Here is a 20,448-nt window from a genome sequence, read left to right on the forward strand (position 1 = left end):
AGAACGCTGCTTCATTCATCTTAAATTAGAATAAAGGTCAATATGGTAAGAAATAGCTGAAAAAATTATTGGGCCAGATCCTCAGCTGTTGTCAATTCACATATCTCATTGAAGTCAGTTTACAGCAGTTGAGGCTCTGGACCATTAATTTGAATTCAAGGACTCAGATATATCTGTGCATCAGCAAGTCTTTGTTTTAAGCAGTTCTAAAAGGTCAGTGTATTAGTTCAGTGTTGGGATTAATAATGTCTTCTCCGCAAGCATCAGGAACTGAGCTGCATCAGCCTCAGAGCTGGTTTAGCACAAACAAAGAAAAATAAAGGCCTTAATTATACCTCTCAGATGTACACGTCTCAGAAGAAAGAATTTATGGTATTTTAATGCATTTATTTACATTTATTCCCAGTTGCACCTATCTAATCTCTGGCTAAATCCATACATTGAGAAGCACACATTTAAATAGATATGATTCTAAATCTTAAAACAGATTTCCTAAACAAGAAAGGTGGGATTCGCAAAATCACTCACAAAGGGAGCATATAAGGCATAGCCTGAAACCTTCTGAAAGCCCCACCCCAAAGCAGTTATCCTTCTTAACATGCCCTTCATTGCAACTTCTCTTAACTGGACCCTAAAGAACTAACTTTTGTCATTAGATTCTGTGGGTCATTAGGGAAATATCCAATACAACAGATTTCCCCTCACAATTGAGAGAGATGAACAACATTTCCTGATTTCTATGGCATCTACCAGAGATAACTGAAAACTAACAGTAAATTCCTCTTCCCTAAAAAAGAATTCATTTAAAGTTAATTTAAGACAAAACTGCTAAACAAACCCTGCTTGTTCAGAATCCCCAGCATCAGCAGCATTGAGGACTGTCAAAGGGATCAGAAGTAGTGAGTTTATAGATCTTAATCACACTGGACAAGGAGAGGTCATTTGCTTCTCCAACCTTTAGCAGAAAACACAATGGGCCTGAATCTCCTCTCATCTATGCCAGTTTTGCTCTGGTGCAAATCCACTGACGTCATGGGAGCTACTGCTGATTTACAGCAGTGCAAGTGAGATAAAAATCAGGCCTAGCGATTTTACTGCAGTAAAGCGGGGATGCTAGAAAATGTAGGTTGCTTTAAAAGATAAAATCTGAGATAGACAGCTGAATAGATGGATTATCTACCTTTACCACCGCTATCACCCACACCAGCCCTTACAACAGAGAGTTTAACTGTGGGGGAGGGGAGTGATAACAGACAAGAGGAGGGTTTTCAGAGCCATCCTGCCTATTTGGTGGCAATACACTGCAGCAAATACTAGTGTTGCTCCAGTGTTGCACTCTAGCCTGGACTCTCCTGTATTTTCTGCTTCTGGGGTTCTAGCCATCACCCCTATGATGCTGCAGGGTGCCCCCTAGGGTGACCAGATGTCCCGATTTATAGGGACAGTCCCGATTTTTGGGTCTTTTTCTTATATAGGCTCCTATTACCCCCCACCCTGTCCCGATTTTTCACATTTTCTGTCTGGTCACCCTAGTGCCCCCTCTTACCATTCCTATGGTGTTTGATTGGAATCCTGCTCTGCTCTTGTGAAGGTATGGGCCAGGGGCTTCCTGGGTTCTGGTCTCCCTCCATCCCCAAAACCTACTGAGCTTACCCACCACATTTGCTCTTCTTCGTAACTAAGTTACAGGGTTCCTCCTTTGCTATGAGAAGAAATAATGATGAATTTGACATTCTGTGCAAAGCTGTTTAATCCCGGCATTTCTCTAATACAAAAAACAAACAGACAAACAAACAAAAAAAAACCAAAAACCAACAACCCAGCAGCCTTCAGTCTGCTCCTGTCACTCAGCTTTGCACATGGTTTGAATGTGCAGATCCATCACCTCTGTTTTGCCAGTCTCTATCATCCTATTAAAATGCTGCTAATTTAATTGTTTAAAAAACTACCAATCCCTAATAAATCCAAGATGCTGCACAACGAGCTCCTTTTCTCAGATACACATTTTAACAGCGCAGCAATTGAGAGGATCAGTTGTCTGGTCCCCTTATCGCTTTCCTACTGCAGGTTTAAAGCAGATCTTGTTTATTGTTCTTTTGGAAATCACTATGAGATCTTTGAAGTGGTTGGACTTCTCAAGACTTCAGGCACAGGCCTGCACCTGGTGTGAAGCAGGCTGAACAATTTTAATGTTAAACAAACAGCAGCTCCAGCTGAGGACAATGTATGAGTTATTGATAATGGCAGCCAGAACATACACTATTCATCCAAAGCAAACTATACATTGTCTAAAAAAAGCAATTTAGTGCAGTGCCTGCTAGTCAGACCAGGCTGATGAGTTTAAACAAAGACTCTATTCTTTCATGTGATAAAAGAATGCTTTAATGTATAGGATGTGTCCAGATGTGTTTTTCCTTTTCTTGGACTCTTCTTGCTTTTTATTCTGCCTCTGGTGCTTTGCTATACCCTGGGCGTAAAACAGCATACATCTAAGACATTCTGTTTCTTACAATCAAATCAATATCGCCTGCTGGATAATCAAACAAGAAGCGCATTGAAGCGTTTGAAGAACAAACACCAATTCCAATAAATACCACATAGATCTTTTAAAATTTTTACCATTGTTTAGTCTTTATACAGGAACTTGCAACTAGTTCACAGTTTTCCTTTCTTTTCTGCTTAAAGATTAATGGCTTTTTCTCTCCTTTTATTGGCAAATATTATATTTTTGACCTTGCAGTTACCCATTTACACGTAAAACCTTCTTCAAGGACTAAGACTGGTAATCACTGAATTTTTATTTCACAATTATTGAACGACCTCTTAATCCTAAAATTAATCTACAATAATTAATCATTTACATCAAATCCTGAATTCATTATTCAGTCCTTACACAGACGAAACTTCCATTGATGCAGTGAATTTTGGATGATAGTGGACTTCAGGAACTGGCCCTTAGAAATTAATTGTTCAACACATTCATTAATATTAAGATTGGTTTGTTGATATTATGGATCACAGAGCCAAAGGGGAGGTTTCATGGTTTAGGGTTCACTTATGTCCTGATTCTGACACCCGTATGACTTAATCAACTTTGAAGGAGATATTTCTGATTTACACCAGAGTGAGTGATAGCAGGATCAGATCCCTAGACTCCATGGAAACACAGGTTCAAATTCTAGCAAGATAAACTCAGACTTTTGATATGTTCAGGATAGGTAATTTAGTAACATGCACTTTACTCTGTGGGGTTCTTTTATATAGGACATTAAAAGCCAAGGGCCTGGCTGCTCAATGTGGATATTCAACATCCCCTGGAACTTTTGTGAATTGTGGGTTGCAATAATATTATGGTCAAAAAGTCTTCTCCCCACATGTCTGTGAAGGGTGCTGTTTGGCTGTTGGCTGCCACCCTCACCACCCAGGGATGGCTGCGTTTCTCTGGTATTGTCTATAGATATATTTAGCTTGTACAGGGCTTTGGGATACAGATAAATTAGATAGATTAGATATAAATGCAAATTATTCCTATTGTCTTTATCTTAAGGAGGAGAGAGAAATCTTCCATTTCCCTGTCTGTTGCTCATCTATTGGCTGCCCCTTTCACATCTCCGGCATCTATCATAACCAACATCTTTCTGGTTAGGGGAGGCTAGATGGGACTCTATTTGCAGCCTGTCAATATCACACTCTAAATTGACTGGAAAGACACTCAAGCAACACAACATGCTGCTCTTCAATGCTCCCAGCTCTTGCTAGTCTAGGAAGTAATAAAATCAAACCCAAGAAATTGTCCCGCAACATTGGATCTCCTGCAGTACCACCAGGCAGCCAGTGGCTCTCCAGGAACTTCAAAAATAATCCATTCAGGGCTAGTTGAGTGATTACATGATTTATCGGGTGAATTAGAATATACCAAATTCCCTCATGAGGGGATGGCAGTTAGTCCATATAATGTCAGAAGCTCAGTCCCTAACAGTGCTGAGCTCAACAGCATGCACATACAGAATGTCCCTGATTAGCATGCATTAGAAATAAAGCTTTGTCCTTAATTAACAACAGAACAGTCATAATTGAGAAGCCAGAGTGATTTCATAGATTCAAACTTAATCAGCATCCATTTTTGCCTGGGTGGCAATTTGCAGCTTCAACTTACATTTAATGAAAATTGGATGTGATACTTAAAAATGAGATTTAATAATCTAACCTCAATGGCTGATTCAGAGCCTAACCATCACTTCCCATATGTAATAGCAATTTTGTTTGCCTTATTCTCTGACATAATGCAGTTAAAATATACATTCACGTTATGATTTTCAAGCACTTTTTTGTTTTTGTTTTGCAGGTGAGATTTGCATGCACACAGTTCTATAAAACAGTCCCCTTAAACCAGTAACAGTTACAGCCTGTGAAATGAAGTCGCTATGTTGATTAACATGTCTAATTAGACTGTGACAATACCAAGACTTGGGTTCACCCCACAAGACTTCCATATTTAGAACTTGGCTTCAGAAATTGTTCTGTATATAAAAATGTTGCAGATTCAGGCCTTTTATTTATGGGAAGCACTCCTGGAATTCTAAATATTTTATATATTAGAGCAAATTTTTTCACTCTCAAGATTTTCAATTTTGTCACGGTGTATAAATGCCCTAAAAGTTTGTAAACTTTTCTTTTTCTTGATTCATGACCCATTCTGTCAATTTTATCAGAATATTTGTACTCAATTTGTACAAATAATCAAAGTACTAAATAATTTACTGTTTTTTCATAAATGATGAGAGGCACAGACCATCCCTGGAAAATGACCATATCATTTGAAGTGGTAGCCTTGCACTCACAATATTCACTAATGTTATATTAACTAAATCATTTATTTAAGAGATCAGTAACTTGAAAATGAATGATATCTCCCAGCGTCCAATCTCGCAAGGGGCTGAGTTCCTTCAAATTCCATTGAATTCAATGGATGTTAAGAGAACAACATATTTTGCTCAGCACTTCACAGGATAGGGCTCTTAGTGAACTATGTAGACTGATAAGCACTGCTGCCCAAATAAATGATTGCTACAAAACACCAACATCTGGTTAATGGACAAACCTCTACAGATCAGCTCTTCAGCGGGTGTAAACTGGTCTAGCTCCAAAGAAGTCAAAAAGCTATGCCAATAGCTGTTGAGAATATGACTTCTCCCAAGTTCATTTACACTAATGAGCAACAGTAGAAATAACTGTAAGTCAGTTAACGAATGAACAGAACAAGGATTTCAAAAGCAAATGGTTTCCTACCTCCAGTCTGGTCCTGTCCACATCCTTAGGCAGTTTCACCCGAATTCGGTTTGTTACAATAAGCGTTTCATAAGGATAGATCTGTTGCAAAAAGTAACAAAGGCATGAACTCTAGCGAAATGTGCTTCTGCTGTATGGCAATGTGTGTAACTTACAAATTTAAATGGTACATACTTGTATCCATATTTGACATACATATTGCACATGGACACAATAAGAAAAAAGGAACACATTTAACCTTGCTAGGAAGGGGTGAATCTGAGCATTCTCCCAGTGTTGGCATGGCACTTCTTACCTTGTATTCTGTAAGAAAATGGGAAATGGTTTGATAGTTTAGAATACGTAGGGTTCTTTCATGATTGCACTAGTGCACAGTTAGCAGAGATGAATGTTTCACATTACTGCATTTCTCTCAATTCTTTGACTAGCTGCTGGATAATTGCATTTATAGTTATCTACAGGTAACCTTCTGACCCTGGTGGTCTGGATGGCCCTAACATTATCCATTGCTGAAACAATGATGCTGGTAATCTGCATCAAAGACTGATGAGAGAGGCGTCTGCTTCCTGGTGCCATGGGGTTAAACAATGGGTGTCCTTAGCAAAAGCAACCTATGTGGGGGAAGTTGGAAATCTTTCTTCTCAAGTGGCTTGTGTGTGAGTTAACTCAGTCTCTTGTCTGAAAGCTCCACCCTTCCTGCTCTTTACTGAAAATCATTAAAACATACAGATCACTAGGCACATTACAATCTTGGAACATATGAATATCATCATGTTAACAGAACGTTCCAAAGTGACAACACCCGATGTTTGGACCAACTGAGGTGGAAAGAATGACTGCTGTGAGAATAATGAGGATTTCTTTTCTGTTCTTTTTAGGGTTACTGGTCCTAAACTAGCATGAGACTAGTCTAGTTAGGTCAATGTTGCTGGATATACCATCACACGGCCTCTAATCCCCATAGTACTTTGATGCTTGGAAGGACAACCAGGATAGTGGGGAGGCTTTTGTAGAACCGCTATTGCCTAAAATATTTAAAATCAGAGATGAAGCTTTTCTTTAAAGCTGTGCTCCCTTATCTACTCAGATACTGAGAATAAATTAAGGATCGACAGAAAGCCCTAGAGCAAAGCCTAAGGGAGGGATTTTCAAAAGAGCTTAAGTGACTTAAGAGCAGAAGTTCCTACTTGAGCTCTTTGGAAAAGCCCACCCCAGGTCTAGCTCATCAAGATCACAATCAGGTTGACTCATAATAAGGGAAGTTAATGCGGACAGATATTGCTTGTTGAGATCCTGCTAAGGTTTAGGTTCCATTGTAATATAGTGATTACACTTTGTGATCAGTGATTAGACAAAAAGGTTGTTACAAGGAAGAGGGAGAAGAATTGTTCTTCTTAACCTCTGAGGATAGAACAAGAAACAATGGGCTAAAATTGCAACGGAGATCTAGGTTGGACATTAGGAAAAACTTCCTAACTGTCAGGGTGGTTAAGCACTGGAATAAATTGCCTAGAGAGGTTGTGGAATCTCCATCATTGGAGATTTTTAAGAGCAGGTTAGACAAATACCTGTCAGGAATGGCCTAGCTCAGGTGTAGGCAAACTATGGCCTGGGGGCTGCATCTGGCCCTACAGACATTTTAATCCGGCCCTTGAGCTTCAGCCAGCTCCTGGAAGCAGCAGCATGTCCCCACTCTGCCTCCTACGCGTAGGGACAGCTAGGGGGCTCCGCACATTGCCCCCACAGCTCTCATTGGCCAGCAACTACGGCCAATGGGAGCTGCAGGGGCAGTGCCTGCGGACAGGGCAGCGCGCTGAGTCACCTGGCCGCGCCTCCGCATAGGAGCTGGAGGGAGGACATCGGTCCCAGCCCGGAGCACCCTCAACCCCTGATTCCTAGCCCCACCCCAGAACCCGCATCCCCAGCCGAAGCCCTCACCCCCTCCTGCACTCCAACCCCCCGTTTTGTGAGCATTCATGGCCTGTCATACAATTTCCACACCCAGATGTGGCCCTTGGGCCAAAAGGTTTGCCCACCTCTGGTCTAGATAATACTTAGTCCTGCCATGAATGCAGGGGACTGGACTAGATGACCTCTCGAGGTCCCTTCCAGTCCTATGATTCTATGATTTTAGACTGAATAAGAATATCACTGGCTAACAAAAGAGCACAATGGAGGCCACTGCCCAGTGCTGGGGGTACTGGGTCTGATTCAACTTATGATGGCAGTACTCTATACTTTACTTTCTCAATAAGGTAAAAAATAAAGAACAACAGCGGCTGATTCTGTGTAATAGACAAACAGCTGAGCTGTGCTACCATCTAGCCATCGTTAACAGAGCTATGAGAGGATCTTACAGGGTAACAGTAGTAACAGCATGTTAACAAACCCCATACAAGGGGCAAAACACATGAAAGACAGGAGTGACTGAGAATCATCTCTCAAAGTACCTCTCATCCCCCAACTGGCATCTTGGTCTGTTTCATATTGGCCCATACTTGCAGTCTGGAAGAGCAAGAAACAAAGAATGTAGCAAGAAACTAAAACAAACAAAATAGTAGGTAAAACACTGTAGATGAAAATAAGAAAGCCTACCTGCATAATCAAAGCACAAATCCTTTTAAGGAAGTATACAGTTTTATTATAACACAGTCTAACTTTTCCAAGCAGGCAATTGAAGCAGGTGCAAAATAACTCAGTGTACAAATGCAGAGAGGTAGTTGTGCAAATAGAAACAAAGACATTGTCAAATCAATTGTTTTCAACAAACCTCCAGAGGAGATAACACAAATCTGGAGCCTGAGCAGCCTTAGGAAATGCTGCAAAACCTTCCTCTTTGAAAAACTCTTTTCGCCATAAGAATGAGACTAACACTGACACTCCTGTTCTTGCTCTATACCTCTACCAAAAATACTGAAACCAAAATCCCTCCCCCAAAGAGAATTTAATCCATTAAAAGGGAGACATGCTAGAGACTCCTTGAAATTAATGAGGGACTTTATTGCTATTTATTTTATGTTGAAGGTGCTGAGATTCTATGGTGATCAGTGGCAGTATCAAACAGACGATTAGATAGACAGACACCTAAGGCCAGATTCTCCATCCCTCATATATCCTCTGTGCTTCACTCCACAGCTAATTGAGGCTGCTCTAACTTGAGCTCCAATCCCCAGCATCCCCCCCAGGGTCAAAGAGGTGGAAAAGTTGCAGAAAGTCACCTATACCCTCCCTCCCAACAGGTGCGCTGAACGAGGTATTTGAAGACCTGGCACTATGGGCGAAGGCTAGAGGTTTCGCAATAGACTAATAGCGTTAGGCACCCAAATCCCATTGAATTGAGTGGAAGTTGAGAGCGTCAAAAACCCTTAGGCTCTTTGGAAATTCACAGCCCAAAATTTTGCCCTCAGCTGCAGTTGGCAATAAAGGCAATGAGAGTTGTGTGCACGTGATACAGAATTCTCTGTCTTCCTTCAGACTGACGAATGCTATGATGAGTTGACTGACATTACAGGATACTGGAAAAACAGCGTTTTTGTTTTAAGTCCTGAGGTTCATTCTTGTCTGTTCTGGGATGAGTCACATGCACAGCCATGTTTACAGATCTTGCAAGGCCCCGTTTTTTTTTAATTTTATTATTCAGCATTGGGAGAATTGATTAAAAATAACAAACCACAAAAGTTGGTACGAGCCTGCATTCCAAACAGAAAACAGCTATGCTGAAAAGAATGCCACAGTTTTGGCCTAAAGGACTTGACCGTGCACGACCTTTTCAACTCATGAAGTTTACATGTGCATTTAAACTTTTGCATTGCATAGATGGGAGAAATATTGCCACCTGCTGGTCACAAATGTCTACTGCACTGTTTAATTCTGAACAGTAAACTGTTTTACTGCAAACATACTTGTTGCACAATGCTATATAACTGCAGGGCCACCGGGGGGGGGGGGGGGAGAAGTGGGGCAATTTGCCCAGGCCCCGGGCCCCACAGGGGCCCCCACGAGAATGTTGGAGGCTCCCCCCCGCTTCCACTTTCCCCCATCCCCCGGCGCCTCAGTCCAGGAGCGGCCCCTTGGACAGAGCTAAAGTGGCGTGGCTCCAGTGGGGCCTGAGTTCCTCCCGCTCAGAGCCACGTGGTAAGGGGACGGAGCTGCCAGCTCTTATAAATTAAAAACACTTTTTTATATATTTAACACTATTATAAATGCTGGAGGCAAAGCAGGGTTTGAGGTGGAGGCTGACAGCTCGCGACCCCAGGTAATAACCTCGTGACCCCCTGAGGGGTCCCGACCCCCTGGTTTAATTTAATTTTAGCACCCTGTGTCCATTCACATGCATGTGCTATTTTGAGCATTTCAGTTTTCACAACATAGGCTCATCCCAGATTCTGGAACAAGCTCAAATGCTCAGTTCGTGGAGTATATACATAAGCTATACTAAAGACAAACCCACAGTAACCGTCTCCAGTTTGTGAGGGACTCCATGGAGCCAGTCTCTAGGAAACAGATACATTCATGGAGGTTAAGTCCATTAATGGCTATTAGCCAGGTTAGGTAAGGAATGGAGTCCCTAGACTTTGTTTGTCAGAGGGTGGAGATGGATGGCAGGAGAGAGATCACTTGATCATTACCTGTTAGGTTCACTCCCTCTGGGGCACTTGGCATTGGCCATTGTCAGTAGACAGGATACTGGGCTGGATGGACCTTTGGTCTGACCCAGTATGGCTGTTCTTATGTTCTAATCTAAATGAACCCAATGTTATGGAGACAGATATGAGTCAAGGAAGCCAGCAGAGTATCAGAAACCTGGAAAAATCTCTGACTGGATGGGCTCAGGCGTTTGGTCACAAGCTGAGGTGGTTCAAAAGTTTTGGATTTTTTTTAAGCAGAATTTTTTTATTGTTTCTTTAAACAATCAAACACAGCAAGCAGCAAATATTTGGCCACACACTTCTGAAACCCCAAACCATGTTTAGGTTTTGGCAGACTAATTTCAGCTTTTCAATTAAAAAAAACACAACAAATTTTGAAGGAAAGCAGACATTGTCCATGATTTTTTCTGCTTTTTAAAAACCCCTAGTTTTTGATCCAAAAAAAGTTTTGACGGAAAATATTTGTCCAACCCTTTTAATGAGCTTTAGTGCCTTTTAGCACTAGCTGATGCTGAGAACCAGTGATACCTTGTAAAGGTGACTTGAAAAGAAGTTTTCTCAAAACTGGGTTTGTGCCGAGATGCGGAAGGTTTTTAAATGTTTATTTTTCCCAGGGTCGCTTGGGGGAGAGGGGAGGGCAAGTGGGGCAATTTGCCCCAGGCCCTGCAGGGCCCCCCACGAAAACATAGTATATTATAGTATTGCAACTTTTTTTTTATGGAAGGGGCCCCTGAAATTGCTTTGCCCCAGGCCCCCTGAATCCTTTGGGCAGCCCTGCATAACTGTCTTTGTCCCTCCCCATTTTGGTGGGTGTGTATGCCTGCTGGAGCATTTACGGATTAATCTATGCACAACTCAGCATGCAGGGGCTACAATTTTGCCTTGAGCAGCTCCATACTCCCTCTCCTGCCTGTGAACTCATGAAAGGGATGGATACAACAGCCCTTAGTAACTATTCACAACATATTATGCATCTGCGAACTTAATTTATTAAGATTACAAGAAATAATCTCTATCACAGCATCAAAAATGATGCTTGGTTGCTGATTTTTATCCAGATGCCTTAAATATTATTATTAATTATTTGTATTACTGTAGTGCTTATAAGCTCCAGTCACAAACCAGGACTCCGCTGTGGTAGGTGCTGTACAAACACAGAACAAAAAGACAGCACCTGCCCCAAGAAACTTACAGTCTAAGTAGCTGTAAGAACTCCCCAGTTTTACTAATTCAAAGTCATTTCCTAATCTCCCCGTTGCCTCAGATTAGAATAATTCTTACTAACAGATCAGTCAGATATCAACCACTGGTTCCCTAATTAAAGTATACTGTTTAGGCAGACACTGAAAGTCAAATCCTACTGAGGAAAAGGAGCAAAAACTCCAGCAAGTCAAATGTAAAAGTATAATTAGGCAGGCCAAGAAAAAATTTGAGGCGCAACTAACTAAAGACACTAAAACTAATAGCAAAATATTTTCTAAAGCACCTCAGAAGCAGGAAGCTTGCCAGACAATCAGTGGGGCCACAGGACAATCAAGGTATTAAAGGAGCACTCAAGACAAAGCTGTTGCAGAGAAGCTAAATGAATTTTTTGTATCTGCCTTCTTGGTACAGGATGTGAAGGAGATTCCCACACCTGTGCCATTCTTTTTCAGTGACAGATCTGAAGAACTGTCCCAGTTTGAGGTGTCAATAGATGTGGTTTTGGAATACATTGATAAATTAAACAGTAATAAGTCACTAGGACCAGATGGTATTCACCTAAGAGTTCTCAAGGAACTCAGATATGAAATTGCAAAACTACTAACCGTGGTATAGAACCCATTGCTTAAATTAGCCTCTATACCAGATGACTGGAGGGTAGCTAATATAATGCTGATTTTAAAAAAAGGCTCCAGAGGCGATCCTGACAATTACAGGCCGGTAAACCTAACTTCAGTAGTAGGCAGACTGGATGAAGTTATAGTAAAGAACAGAACTATCAGATACATAGATAAACCTGACATTTTGGGAAATTGTAAAGAGAAATCATGCCTCACCAACCTATTAGAATTCTTAGAGGGAGTCAACAAGCATGTGGACAAGGGTGATCCAGTGGATATATAATGTACTTGGAATTTCTGGAAGCATTTGACAAGGTCCCTTACCAAAGGCTATTATGCAAAGTAAGCAGGCATGGGATAAGAGGGAAGGTCCTCTCATGGATCAGTAACTGGTTAAAAGATAGGAAACGAAAGGTAAGAATAAATGGTTTTCACAATGGAGAGAGGTAAATAGTGGGGTCCACCAAGGATCAGTACAGGACATGTGCTGTTCAACAAATTCATAAATGATTTTTAAAAGGGGGCAAACACTGAGATGGCAAAATTCGCAAATGATATAAAATTACTTCAGATAGTTAAGTCCAAAGCTGACTGCAAAGAGTTACAAAAGGATCTCATGAAACTGGGTGACTGGGCAACGAAATGGCAGTTGAAATTCAATCCTAAATATACATACAAAATGATTGAGTCTAAATTAGCTGTTACCACTCTAGAAAGATCTTGGGGTCATTATGGATTGTTCTTTGAAAACATCCACTCAACTTGCAGTGGAAGTCAAAAAAGCTAACAGAATGTTAGGAACCATTAGGAATGGTAATGAATGAAACAGAAAATATTATAATGCCACTTTATAAAATCATGGTACGCTCACACCTTGAATACGGAGTACATTTCTGGTCACCCCAGCTCAAAAAAAAAAATTTGAATTGGAAAAAGTACAGAGAAGGGCAACAAAATGATTAGGGGTATGGAACAGCTTCCATATGGGAAGAGATTGAAAAGCCTGGGACTGCTGATCTTAGGAAAGAGATGACTAAGGGGAGGAATTAATAGAGGTCTATAAAAACATGAATGGTATGGAGTAAGTAAACAGGGAAGTGTTATTTACCCTTTCACATACCACAAGAACTAGGGATCACCCAATGAAATTAATCAGCACCATGTTTAAACCAAACAAAAGGAAGTACTGCTTCATGCAACACAAAGTCAACCTGTGGAACTTGTTGCCAGGGGATGTTATGAAGGTCAAAAGTACCACTGGGTTCAAAAAAGAATTAGATAAATTCCTGGAGGAAATGTCTGTCAATGTCTATTAGCCAAGATGGACAGAGACGCAACTCCATGCTACAGGTGTCCCTAAACCTCTGGCTGTCAGAAGCTGGGACTGGACGACAGGGGATGGGTCTCTCAAAATTGCCATTCTGTTCATTCCCCCGGAAGCAGTTGACACTGGCCATTGTCAGAAGACAGGATATTGGGGCTAGACCCAAACTTTTCAGGGTCTTGCCCCCTCATCCCGGGGGTGGGACTGCAGCTCGAGGGGCGGATGCAATTATGGGGAAGGGGACTGAGGTTGGGAGCACAGATGTGGGCAGACCTGGAGTGGATGCTCAGCCATACTCCCGAACATTCCTCTGCGTCCCCCCAGGGGGGCACGCCCCACAGTCTGAGGACCTTTGGGCTAGACAGATCACTGGTCTCACCTAATATGGCCATTCTCATGTTCTTATATTTAGGCCATTTGTCCAATTTTAAACCAGACAGTCCTCTTTTTGGGTGGTTTGTTCTCCATCTGGTACTGAGACAAAACCAGATGTGGTTTTGTCCAGTATTGTATGGGGATGCCCGGGGCGGCCCGTCCATATAGGCCAACTAGGCGGTTGCCTACGGTGCCAAGTTAAATGGGGCACCAACTTATAGGGGAAAAAATCGAATTGAAAAAAAAAATGAAAGAGATAAAAAAAAATAAAAAAAAATAACGAAGATGTCATTATTTCAATTCCCGTGAGCGTATGGAGGGAATATGAATTATAATTAATTTCTCTACATTTCTGAGAATTTATTAATTTGTCAAATCTTTTATCTACCGCAAAATAAATAATATTTTAGTGAAATTGTTTTTCAATTTGCGACATAGGGTCAAGATGACCCACTCCGCAATTTTGATAAGCAATAACTCAGCCACAATGAAACACATCCGTCAGCGGCAAAAGCTGCAATGCTACTGACATTTCACTTGAATATACATCAAAGTCGCACAGCCGGAAATTCATGTAGAGCAGAGAGTTGGCATTGACTCATGAAAATTCAAAAGACATTGATGCTACAGATTTGTGTAGTGAGCTTCAGGGTTTTTCAAGACGACTTAAGAAACATTCCACTCCTGAAGAAGTACTGAAGTTTGTTTGTGAAAATAAACTCACAGACAGTTTTCCAAACATTTTTATAGCTCTACACATTCTTTTAACTTTGCCAGTTCCCACAGCTAGTGGGGAACGTAGCTTCCCAAAGGTAAAATTGATAAAAACATATCTGCGTTCAACAATGGTGCAAGAGAGACTTGTTGGACTTGCCACAATGTCATTAGAAAGAAGAACAGGAGTACTTGTGTTAGAGCATGAAATAGCTGGAAAATTGGATCTAAAAGAACTAGTGACTGAATTTCCAAAATTTAAAGCAAGAAAAGTCATGTTTTAAGAGCACAGAGTGTTTTTTATTCAGAGTGTTTTGTAAATACTGGTTATTTTGTTGTTAATTATGTTAATACTTCATTGAAGAGTTTTCTTATTTCTTTCTATACTGAATGTGGTGGTAATGGCAGTTAAAGCAGGATAGCGTAATGGATGATTTTGGATGTGTAATAATAAAAATTATAATTAACATTTTTAATGCATTTTTATTTGAAATCGGACTGAAATATCATCTAGCTGTCATGTACAAATCTATTCTGAAAATTTCGTCTCTCTATTTTATCTGATCTCAGAAACATTGGTTGGACAGATGGACAAACCAAATAATTAAATCTCTGTTTAAAAAAAAAAAAAAAAAAAAAACGCTTAAAAACATTAAAAGGAAAAAAGAGGCAAAATGTTTCCCAGTTTAGCAAAAACCTCAGCCTACATCTGCCCTTGGTGTTTGGGGGTGGGGGACGCTGACTGCATGCTTCGCCTAGGGCACCAGTTGCTGGCAGCAAGTCTAGGGCCACTCCTGGGGATGCCATTTTGAAGAGCACACTGCTCTACCCATGCCAGTGTGACCTTGCACATGGCATAACTCCACTCTTCTTTTGGGGGCTTAATTCAGAGTGTCAGCCACTGGGCTCAACACCAAGACTGCTAGTCATTTTATATTAACAGGATGTACATTTCAGAAAATGCATACCAATATATTCAACATTTCAGCCAGGCTATGGCACTTGCACTCTTGCTGCTCCCCATGATTAATTGGAGGTCATTCTCTTGCCTTCAGTAAAATACAGCCTAGATCACATACCATAGTTGTTTTCAAACTTCCTTTCGGAGACACTAGTGCAATGACTATCATCAGCCTCATCATCAACTGTACAGGAGAACCTCAGAGTTACAAACAACTCAGGAATGGAGGTTGTTCGTAACTCTGAAATATTCTTAACTCTGAACAAAACATTGTGGTTGTTCTTTCGAAAGCTTACAACTGAACATTGACTTAATACAGCTTTGAAACTTTACTACGTGGAAGAAAAAATGCTGCTTTCCCTTTATTTTTTTAGTACTTTACGTTTAACACATTACTCTACTGTACTCGGAAGAGGGTGGGGAGGGGGGGAGGTGTGTGGTTGACTGCTAAGTTCGTAACTCTGGTGGCTGTAACTCTGAGGTTCTACTTAAGTGCCTAGGAGCCCCGTCATGGACAAGGACCCCATTGTGATAGGTGCTGTACAAACACAAAACAACAAGACAGTCACTGCCTCAAAGAGCCTACAATAACTATCATTAGATACCTGTCCTTCTCTCTCTCCTCCTCCCCCTGCTCCCTCCCTTATTTTGATAAAAGAAAAAAGAAAAGAAAATCTGGGAAACCTACATATATGAACACTGGAAAAAACCAGATTACCCACTTCAGGAAATACAACCCATCTGTGGGTTGCTTCCCCTTTTCTCTAACATAGGAGAGCTAGCTTGCTTTAAATAGATGCCCGTCTTTCTCAATTATTAATTTAACACTTACTGAGTTCTGTTAATATGTGCAGACTACATTTTTGGATCTGTGTTTGTTTTGGGAGAAAAATAAGTCTCTTAATGCTCATGCAACACACAATTAAAGAGAAGCCTCAATCTGGCTGATTGCTTCTTGAAGACAGACATGGCTGAACTCCCTTGGCATATGAATATGTTAGGCAGAGCTGGTAGCCAAAAGTCTTTAAAGAGCTTTATGTTATTTGTGATTATCTACCTGGTTACTAAGCTGTGTATTTATGGTACAATATTAGCAGGTGTAATGCATTCTATACTAATACCTACCTGGTGCAATCCGTTCTTTCCGTAGCCAGGAAGAGAAGCAGATTTGGCATATGGAAATCCTGTAAAAAACACAATATGTATTGAGAGATTTTTGCAAAAATCTTTACAATCGAATTAATAAAAACAAGCACAGCATACAAGAAACCAATTACAAGAGCTATCACCCAGTCTCTGAGATACAGGACAGATGTGTATGGTTCATCTCTGTCTTGCAGGAGATTTTTAAAAAGAGAAATATATCCGTATCTATAATTCATATCATGTCAGGTTGGGATCATCCCAGATCTCAGAAGATTGCATGCTCCGCAGATGGGGATGGGGAACACATGTGCTGGGGAAGACCTCCAAGGAACAATTTGGTGCGGTAGAGAGTGGTACTGAAGACTCAGTAAGAGGTAACCTCTCTGACTCAGTGCTGAGCTACTACCCCAGAATGGTAATAAACGTGCCATTATTTCAGAGGTTCTGCCAACTTGTGTTCCTGGCACCTTTTGTAAGAATACGGTCCTGGTGAAATTCCAGTTTAAGAACAGCTTTTTGCCCCCACTAAATTCACTCTGCAGTTTCAACGGGAAAAGGTATTTTCTATTTCCAGTCTTAAACTGGTGTATAGTGTTGTTAGGTGCTGTTAAATAGTTATTTCATTTCTCCCTGAGGTGGCTGCATTTCAGCTGTAGGTAAAATGATCTTTGGGTATTGTTCAGATTCTCTGGCATCACTAGAGATGCTTGGATCTCTTTCTACTGCCACTTTCAAACCTCCTTCTTAAATAATCAGTCTAAACTACTAGCCAGATCTTTAGAAGGTATAAATCTGTACAGCTCCCTTCACTAATTCTTTGACAATTTACACAAGCAGAGGATCTAATCCTGTATGTTTAGAGAGGAGATGAATAAGAGGGGACACACTAAAGGTAGAGAAAACAATGAATGGTGTAAGAGAAAGTAAACTGGGCACTCCTATTTACACTTCCTTGTAATCTGAGACTGAGGAGATGGTCGATGGAACTGAAAAGCTAAATATTTTAAAATGATAAAAGGAAAAAGGTGCATGCACCACCTGTGGAACTCATTGCCACAAGATCTCACTGTGGCCAGAAGCTTGGCAGGATGCCAGAAAGATAAAGGCATTTATATGAGTAATGTGAAAATCCACAGGTACAGTAGACAGGGTTAATTTAAAAAAATAGGGTATAAACGAGCTACTGATTCATGGCATCAGGAAGAAATTATACTATAATTGTCCATTATGGAGGATTCTTGCACCTTCCTCTGAAGAAAGTGGTACTGGCCACTGTTAATGACAGGATATTGAATTCTATGGATCAGTTATCTGATCCAATATGGCAAACTCTATGTTCCTACTTAAAGAACTAAGTGCATTATTTATTATTAGCTACTATTTTGTATTGCAGTAGCACCTAGAGCCCCAATCAAGAATCCAGACCACATTGCATTAGGCACTGAACATACAAATGATAAAGTTACAGTCCCTGTCCTAGCCTATCAAACAGATTAGTGAAGAACACTGCTGGGGAGACCAATTCCTCTGACCTCTCTGCCCTGCAGAGCAGCGACACTGAGTAGATGGCTGACATGGCTTAGTGTTATCCCAAAATATTTTGACTTTACTGCATATGTAAAGGAATAGGTTAAAATAGGAATAATGAAAAGGTGTAAAGTCCTATATTCAAGTTATTTAGGAACATAGGGATCAAAGGTTTGTCTCATGCGGTTTCCTGCTTCTAATGGTGGCCTCTTCTGGTTTGTGAAATTCCCAGTGGAAATTTCCCACCATGCTCCTAGTTAATGGTGGAATATTATAGCACCAAAGGGAAATGCTTTGGGGCAAAGGAAACAGTTTAGAATTAACAAACTTCCTTTAACATCTAACAGTTTGGGAGTTTTACATTCTAAACTTAATGAGGACAAACATTCATTTCAGGATGAACATGGTGAATTTTGTGTGTGAAAATCAGAGAAGTGAAGTACAGGCGACATCTTGTGGCCATTTGGAAAACTTCCAGGGGTGAAATCCTGGCCTAATTAAAGTCAACGGGAAAACTTCCATTGACTTCTACGGGGGACAGCATTTCACCCAAGTCTTCATTCCATAGGAAGTTCTCAGGTATATTATATACTCTACCTTATTCCTGATTGCTCTTCTTTGAATGAAACAATCTAGACTGAACTAGCCAACATACTTGTAACAACTGCAATCATCATATGCTAAATGCTTCTGCAGTATCTTGTAGAGTTTTCAAGTACTTTACTGATATGTGACAATCTGTCCTTACCAATGCAGATACTATAGACTCATCAGCTAGATTGTAAATTAATATGGCTCCTTTCATGCCATTCATGCTAATTTGAAATGTGATGAGACTGCATTTCACCATAGGCTAATTGGGGCCAGATTTACGAAGGCATTTAGGTGTCTAAAAATGCAAATAGGCACTTAATGGGATTTTCAGAAGTGCCTATCTGCATCTTTAGGCACCTCAATACTTTTGCAAATCTGGACTTTGGTCTTTATAATTAAGGATTATGGTAAAAAATAACAGAAACAACGTATACTTACAGATGACAAGTTAAAAAGTGAACGTATATTTCAGCCAAAATATTAAACAGCTTTTTTTGAGCTAAGCATCGAAGGATCATCTGGGAAGTGGTACAATACCAGTGGGTTAAACAATCATTTGTAGAGCCTCTTTTGCACTATCTCAGACCACAAAATCAAGAATGTCTGTGGTTCAGGAAATAGTAACTCCCTTTAACTTCTCATGCTAAATGAGTGGCAGTACAATGCACCAGAAATCTATGTCGAACCATTTATGGACACTGTGTTTTTGTAAATCAATATAGATTTTCTTTGAAGAGCTATTTGTAGCAATCAACCTTCAAAAAAAAAAAAAAGTTCAAATTCACTGAGGAATCCTATTCAGTTACTACTATGTTATTCTGAAATGTTATAAACACCATGTACTAAACCTACCTACCATAATATACATATGTATGTCTCACTCACATAGCAGCAAGATATTTATGCAGACATTATGTAAGCAAGAAAAGATAAACAAGACTTAGGACAATGACTGAGTCTTGAATACAATAGATCACACCAATACATGAAGTGATCTGATACACCATTGGTGCCCAAAGAGCCCATGAGCTTTGAATGAGAGAAACGTTTTGTACTGAACAGAGATAACCATTATTAGCAGTAAATATATACCTCTCTCCAGATAAAGGTATACACACACACACACACACACACACACACACACACATACACAACCAAATAGAGTTGATAAGGTATGAGTATTTGGATATTCAGCACTTTCCAAACTATATGCAGGGGTTCGAGGGGAAGGGGAGTTCAGCATCTTAATGCCCTAGCCTTTTCTTCAACTTGACATGGTAATGCCTGAAATGGTATCCATGAATAAAATCTCTCCCACTAAGAGAGCTCAGTGGGCATACAAGGCCTAAGACATTTCGACACCTAGCCTACAATATTAATACCAGACAGAAAAAAAAATGAACTAGGGTGGAGCAATCATTACTATGGTGTCTAGTTATTACAGAGTTCAATTACAAGACCTCTGTAATGAGCAGGGCATTGTTGACCTGCCCCAGAAGCAGACCTGGAACCAGACTGTGATTCAGGAAGTCACCTGCAGTCCCCTCTTGCTCTGTAGGGGAAGTAATCTGTGCCAGACCTACACCTGACGTACATTATTTCCCTTGCTGTGCTGTGCCAACTAAACTGCACTGACCAGCTCATTGGGTTTGGAGGTGGGGCTAAGGTTCTCTTCACTCTCCATTCACATGTGGGAGGGACAATAGCTAAATAGCTAAGCAATGGTCAGTGGGGCACTTGGTAGCCTACAAATACTTGGAAGGTGTAAACAAGGAAGGAAGGAAAGGAATTATTTAGGACAGCACGGGGGATAGAACTAGGAGTAACTGGATAAAATTAAGGAAGGGAATACAAGAGAGTGAATATCAGGAAAAAAACCTTCAAAGCCAGAACTATTTAGCTGTTAAATGGTCTTCTAAGACAAGTGGTGGGTACACTGAAAACTACACTGGGCAAAACATCTGAAAATGTAACACAAGGAACAACTTCAATCAGCAGGGAGGTGACCACATAACCCACAGAGTCTTTTCTATCTGTGACTTCTGT

The 20,448-nt window shown here is 40.6% G+C and overlaps 1 protein-coding gene across 21 annotated transcripts in view; it reads right to left on the reverse strand.

Moving 5' to 3' along the window:
- Positions 1–20,448, reverse strand: part of ABLIM2 (actin binding LIM protein family member 2) — a 201,552-nt gene that overhangs the window by 14,688 nt on the left and 166,416 nt on the right. For all 21 annotated transcript variants that reach the window (XR_010601582.1, XM_065597106.1, XM_065597102.1 and 18 more), the window contains 4 exons: positions 16,261–16,319; positions 7,740–7,794; positions 5,528–5,592; positions 5,290–5,370 (listed from right to left, as the gene is read on the reverse strand). Coding sequence is in view for 20 of the 21 variants with exons in the window: in XM_065597106.1 (XP_065453178.1) it covers positions 5,290–5,370; positions 5,528–5,592; positions 7,740–7,794; positions 16,261–16,319 (260 nt within the window). In the remaining variant the exon portion in view is untranslated. The remainder of the gene's footprint in view (positions 1–5,289; positions 5,371–5,527; positions 5,593–7,739; positions 7,795–16,260; positions 16,320–20,448) is intronic.

The sequence above is a fragment of the Chrysemys picta genome, chromosome 5 (assembly GCF_011386835.1).
Source record: "Chrysemys picta bellii isolate R12L10 chromosome 5, ASM1138683v2, whole genome shotgun sequence".
In the NCBI taxonomy this organism is placed as follows: domain Eukaryota; kingdom Metazoa; phylum Chordata; order Testudines; family Emydidae; genus Chrysemys; species Chrysemys picta.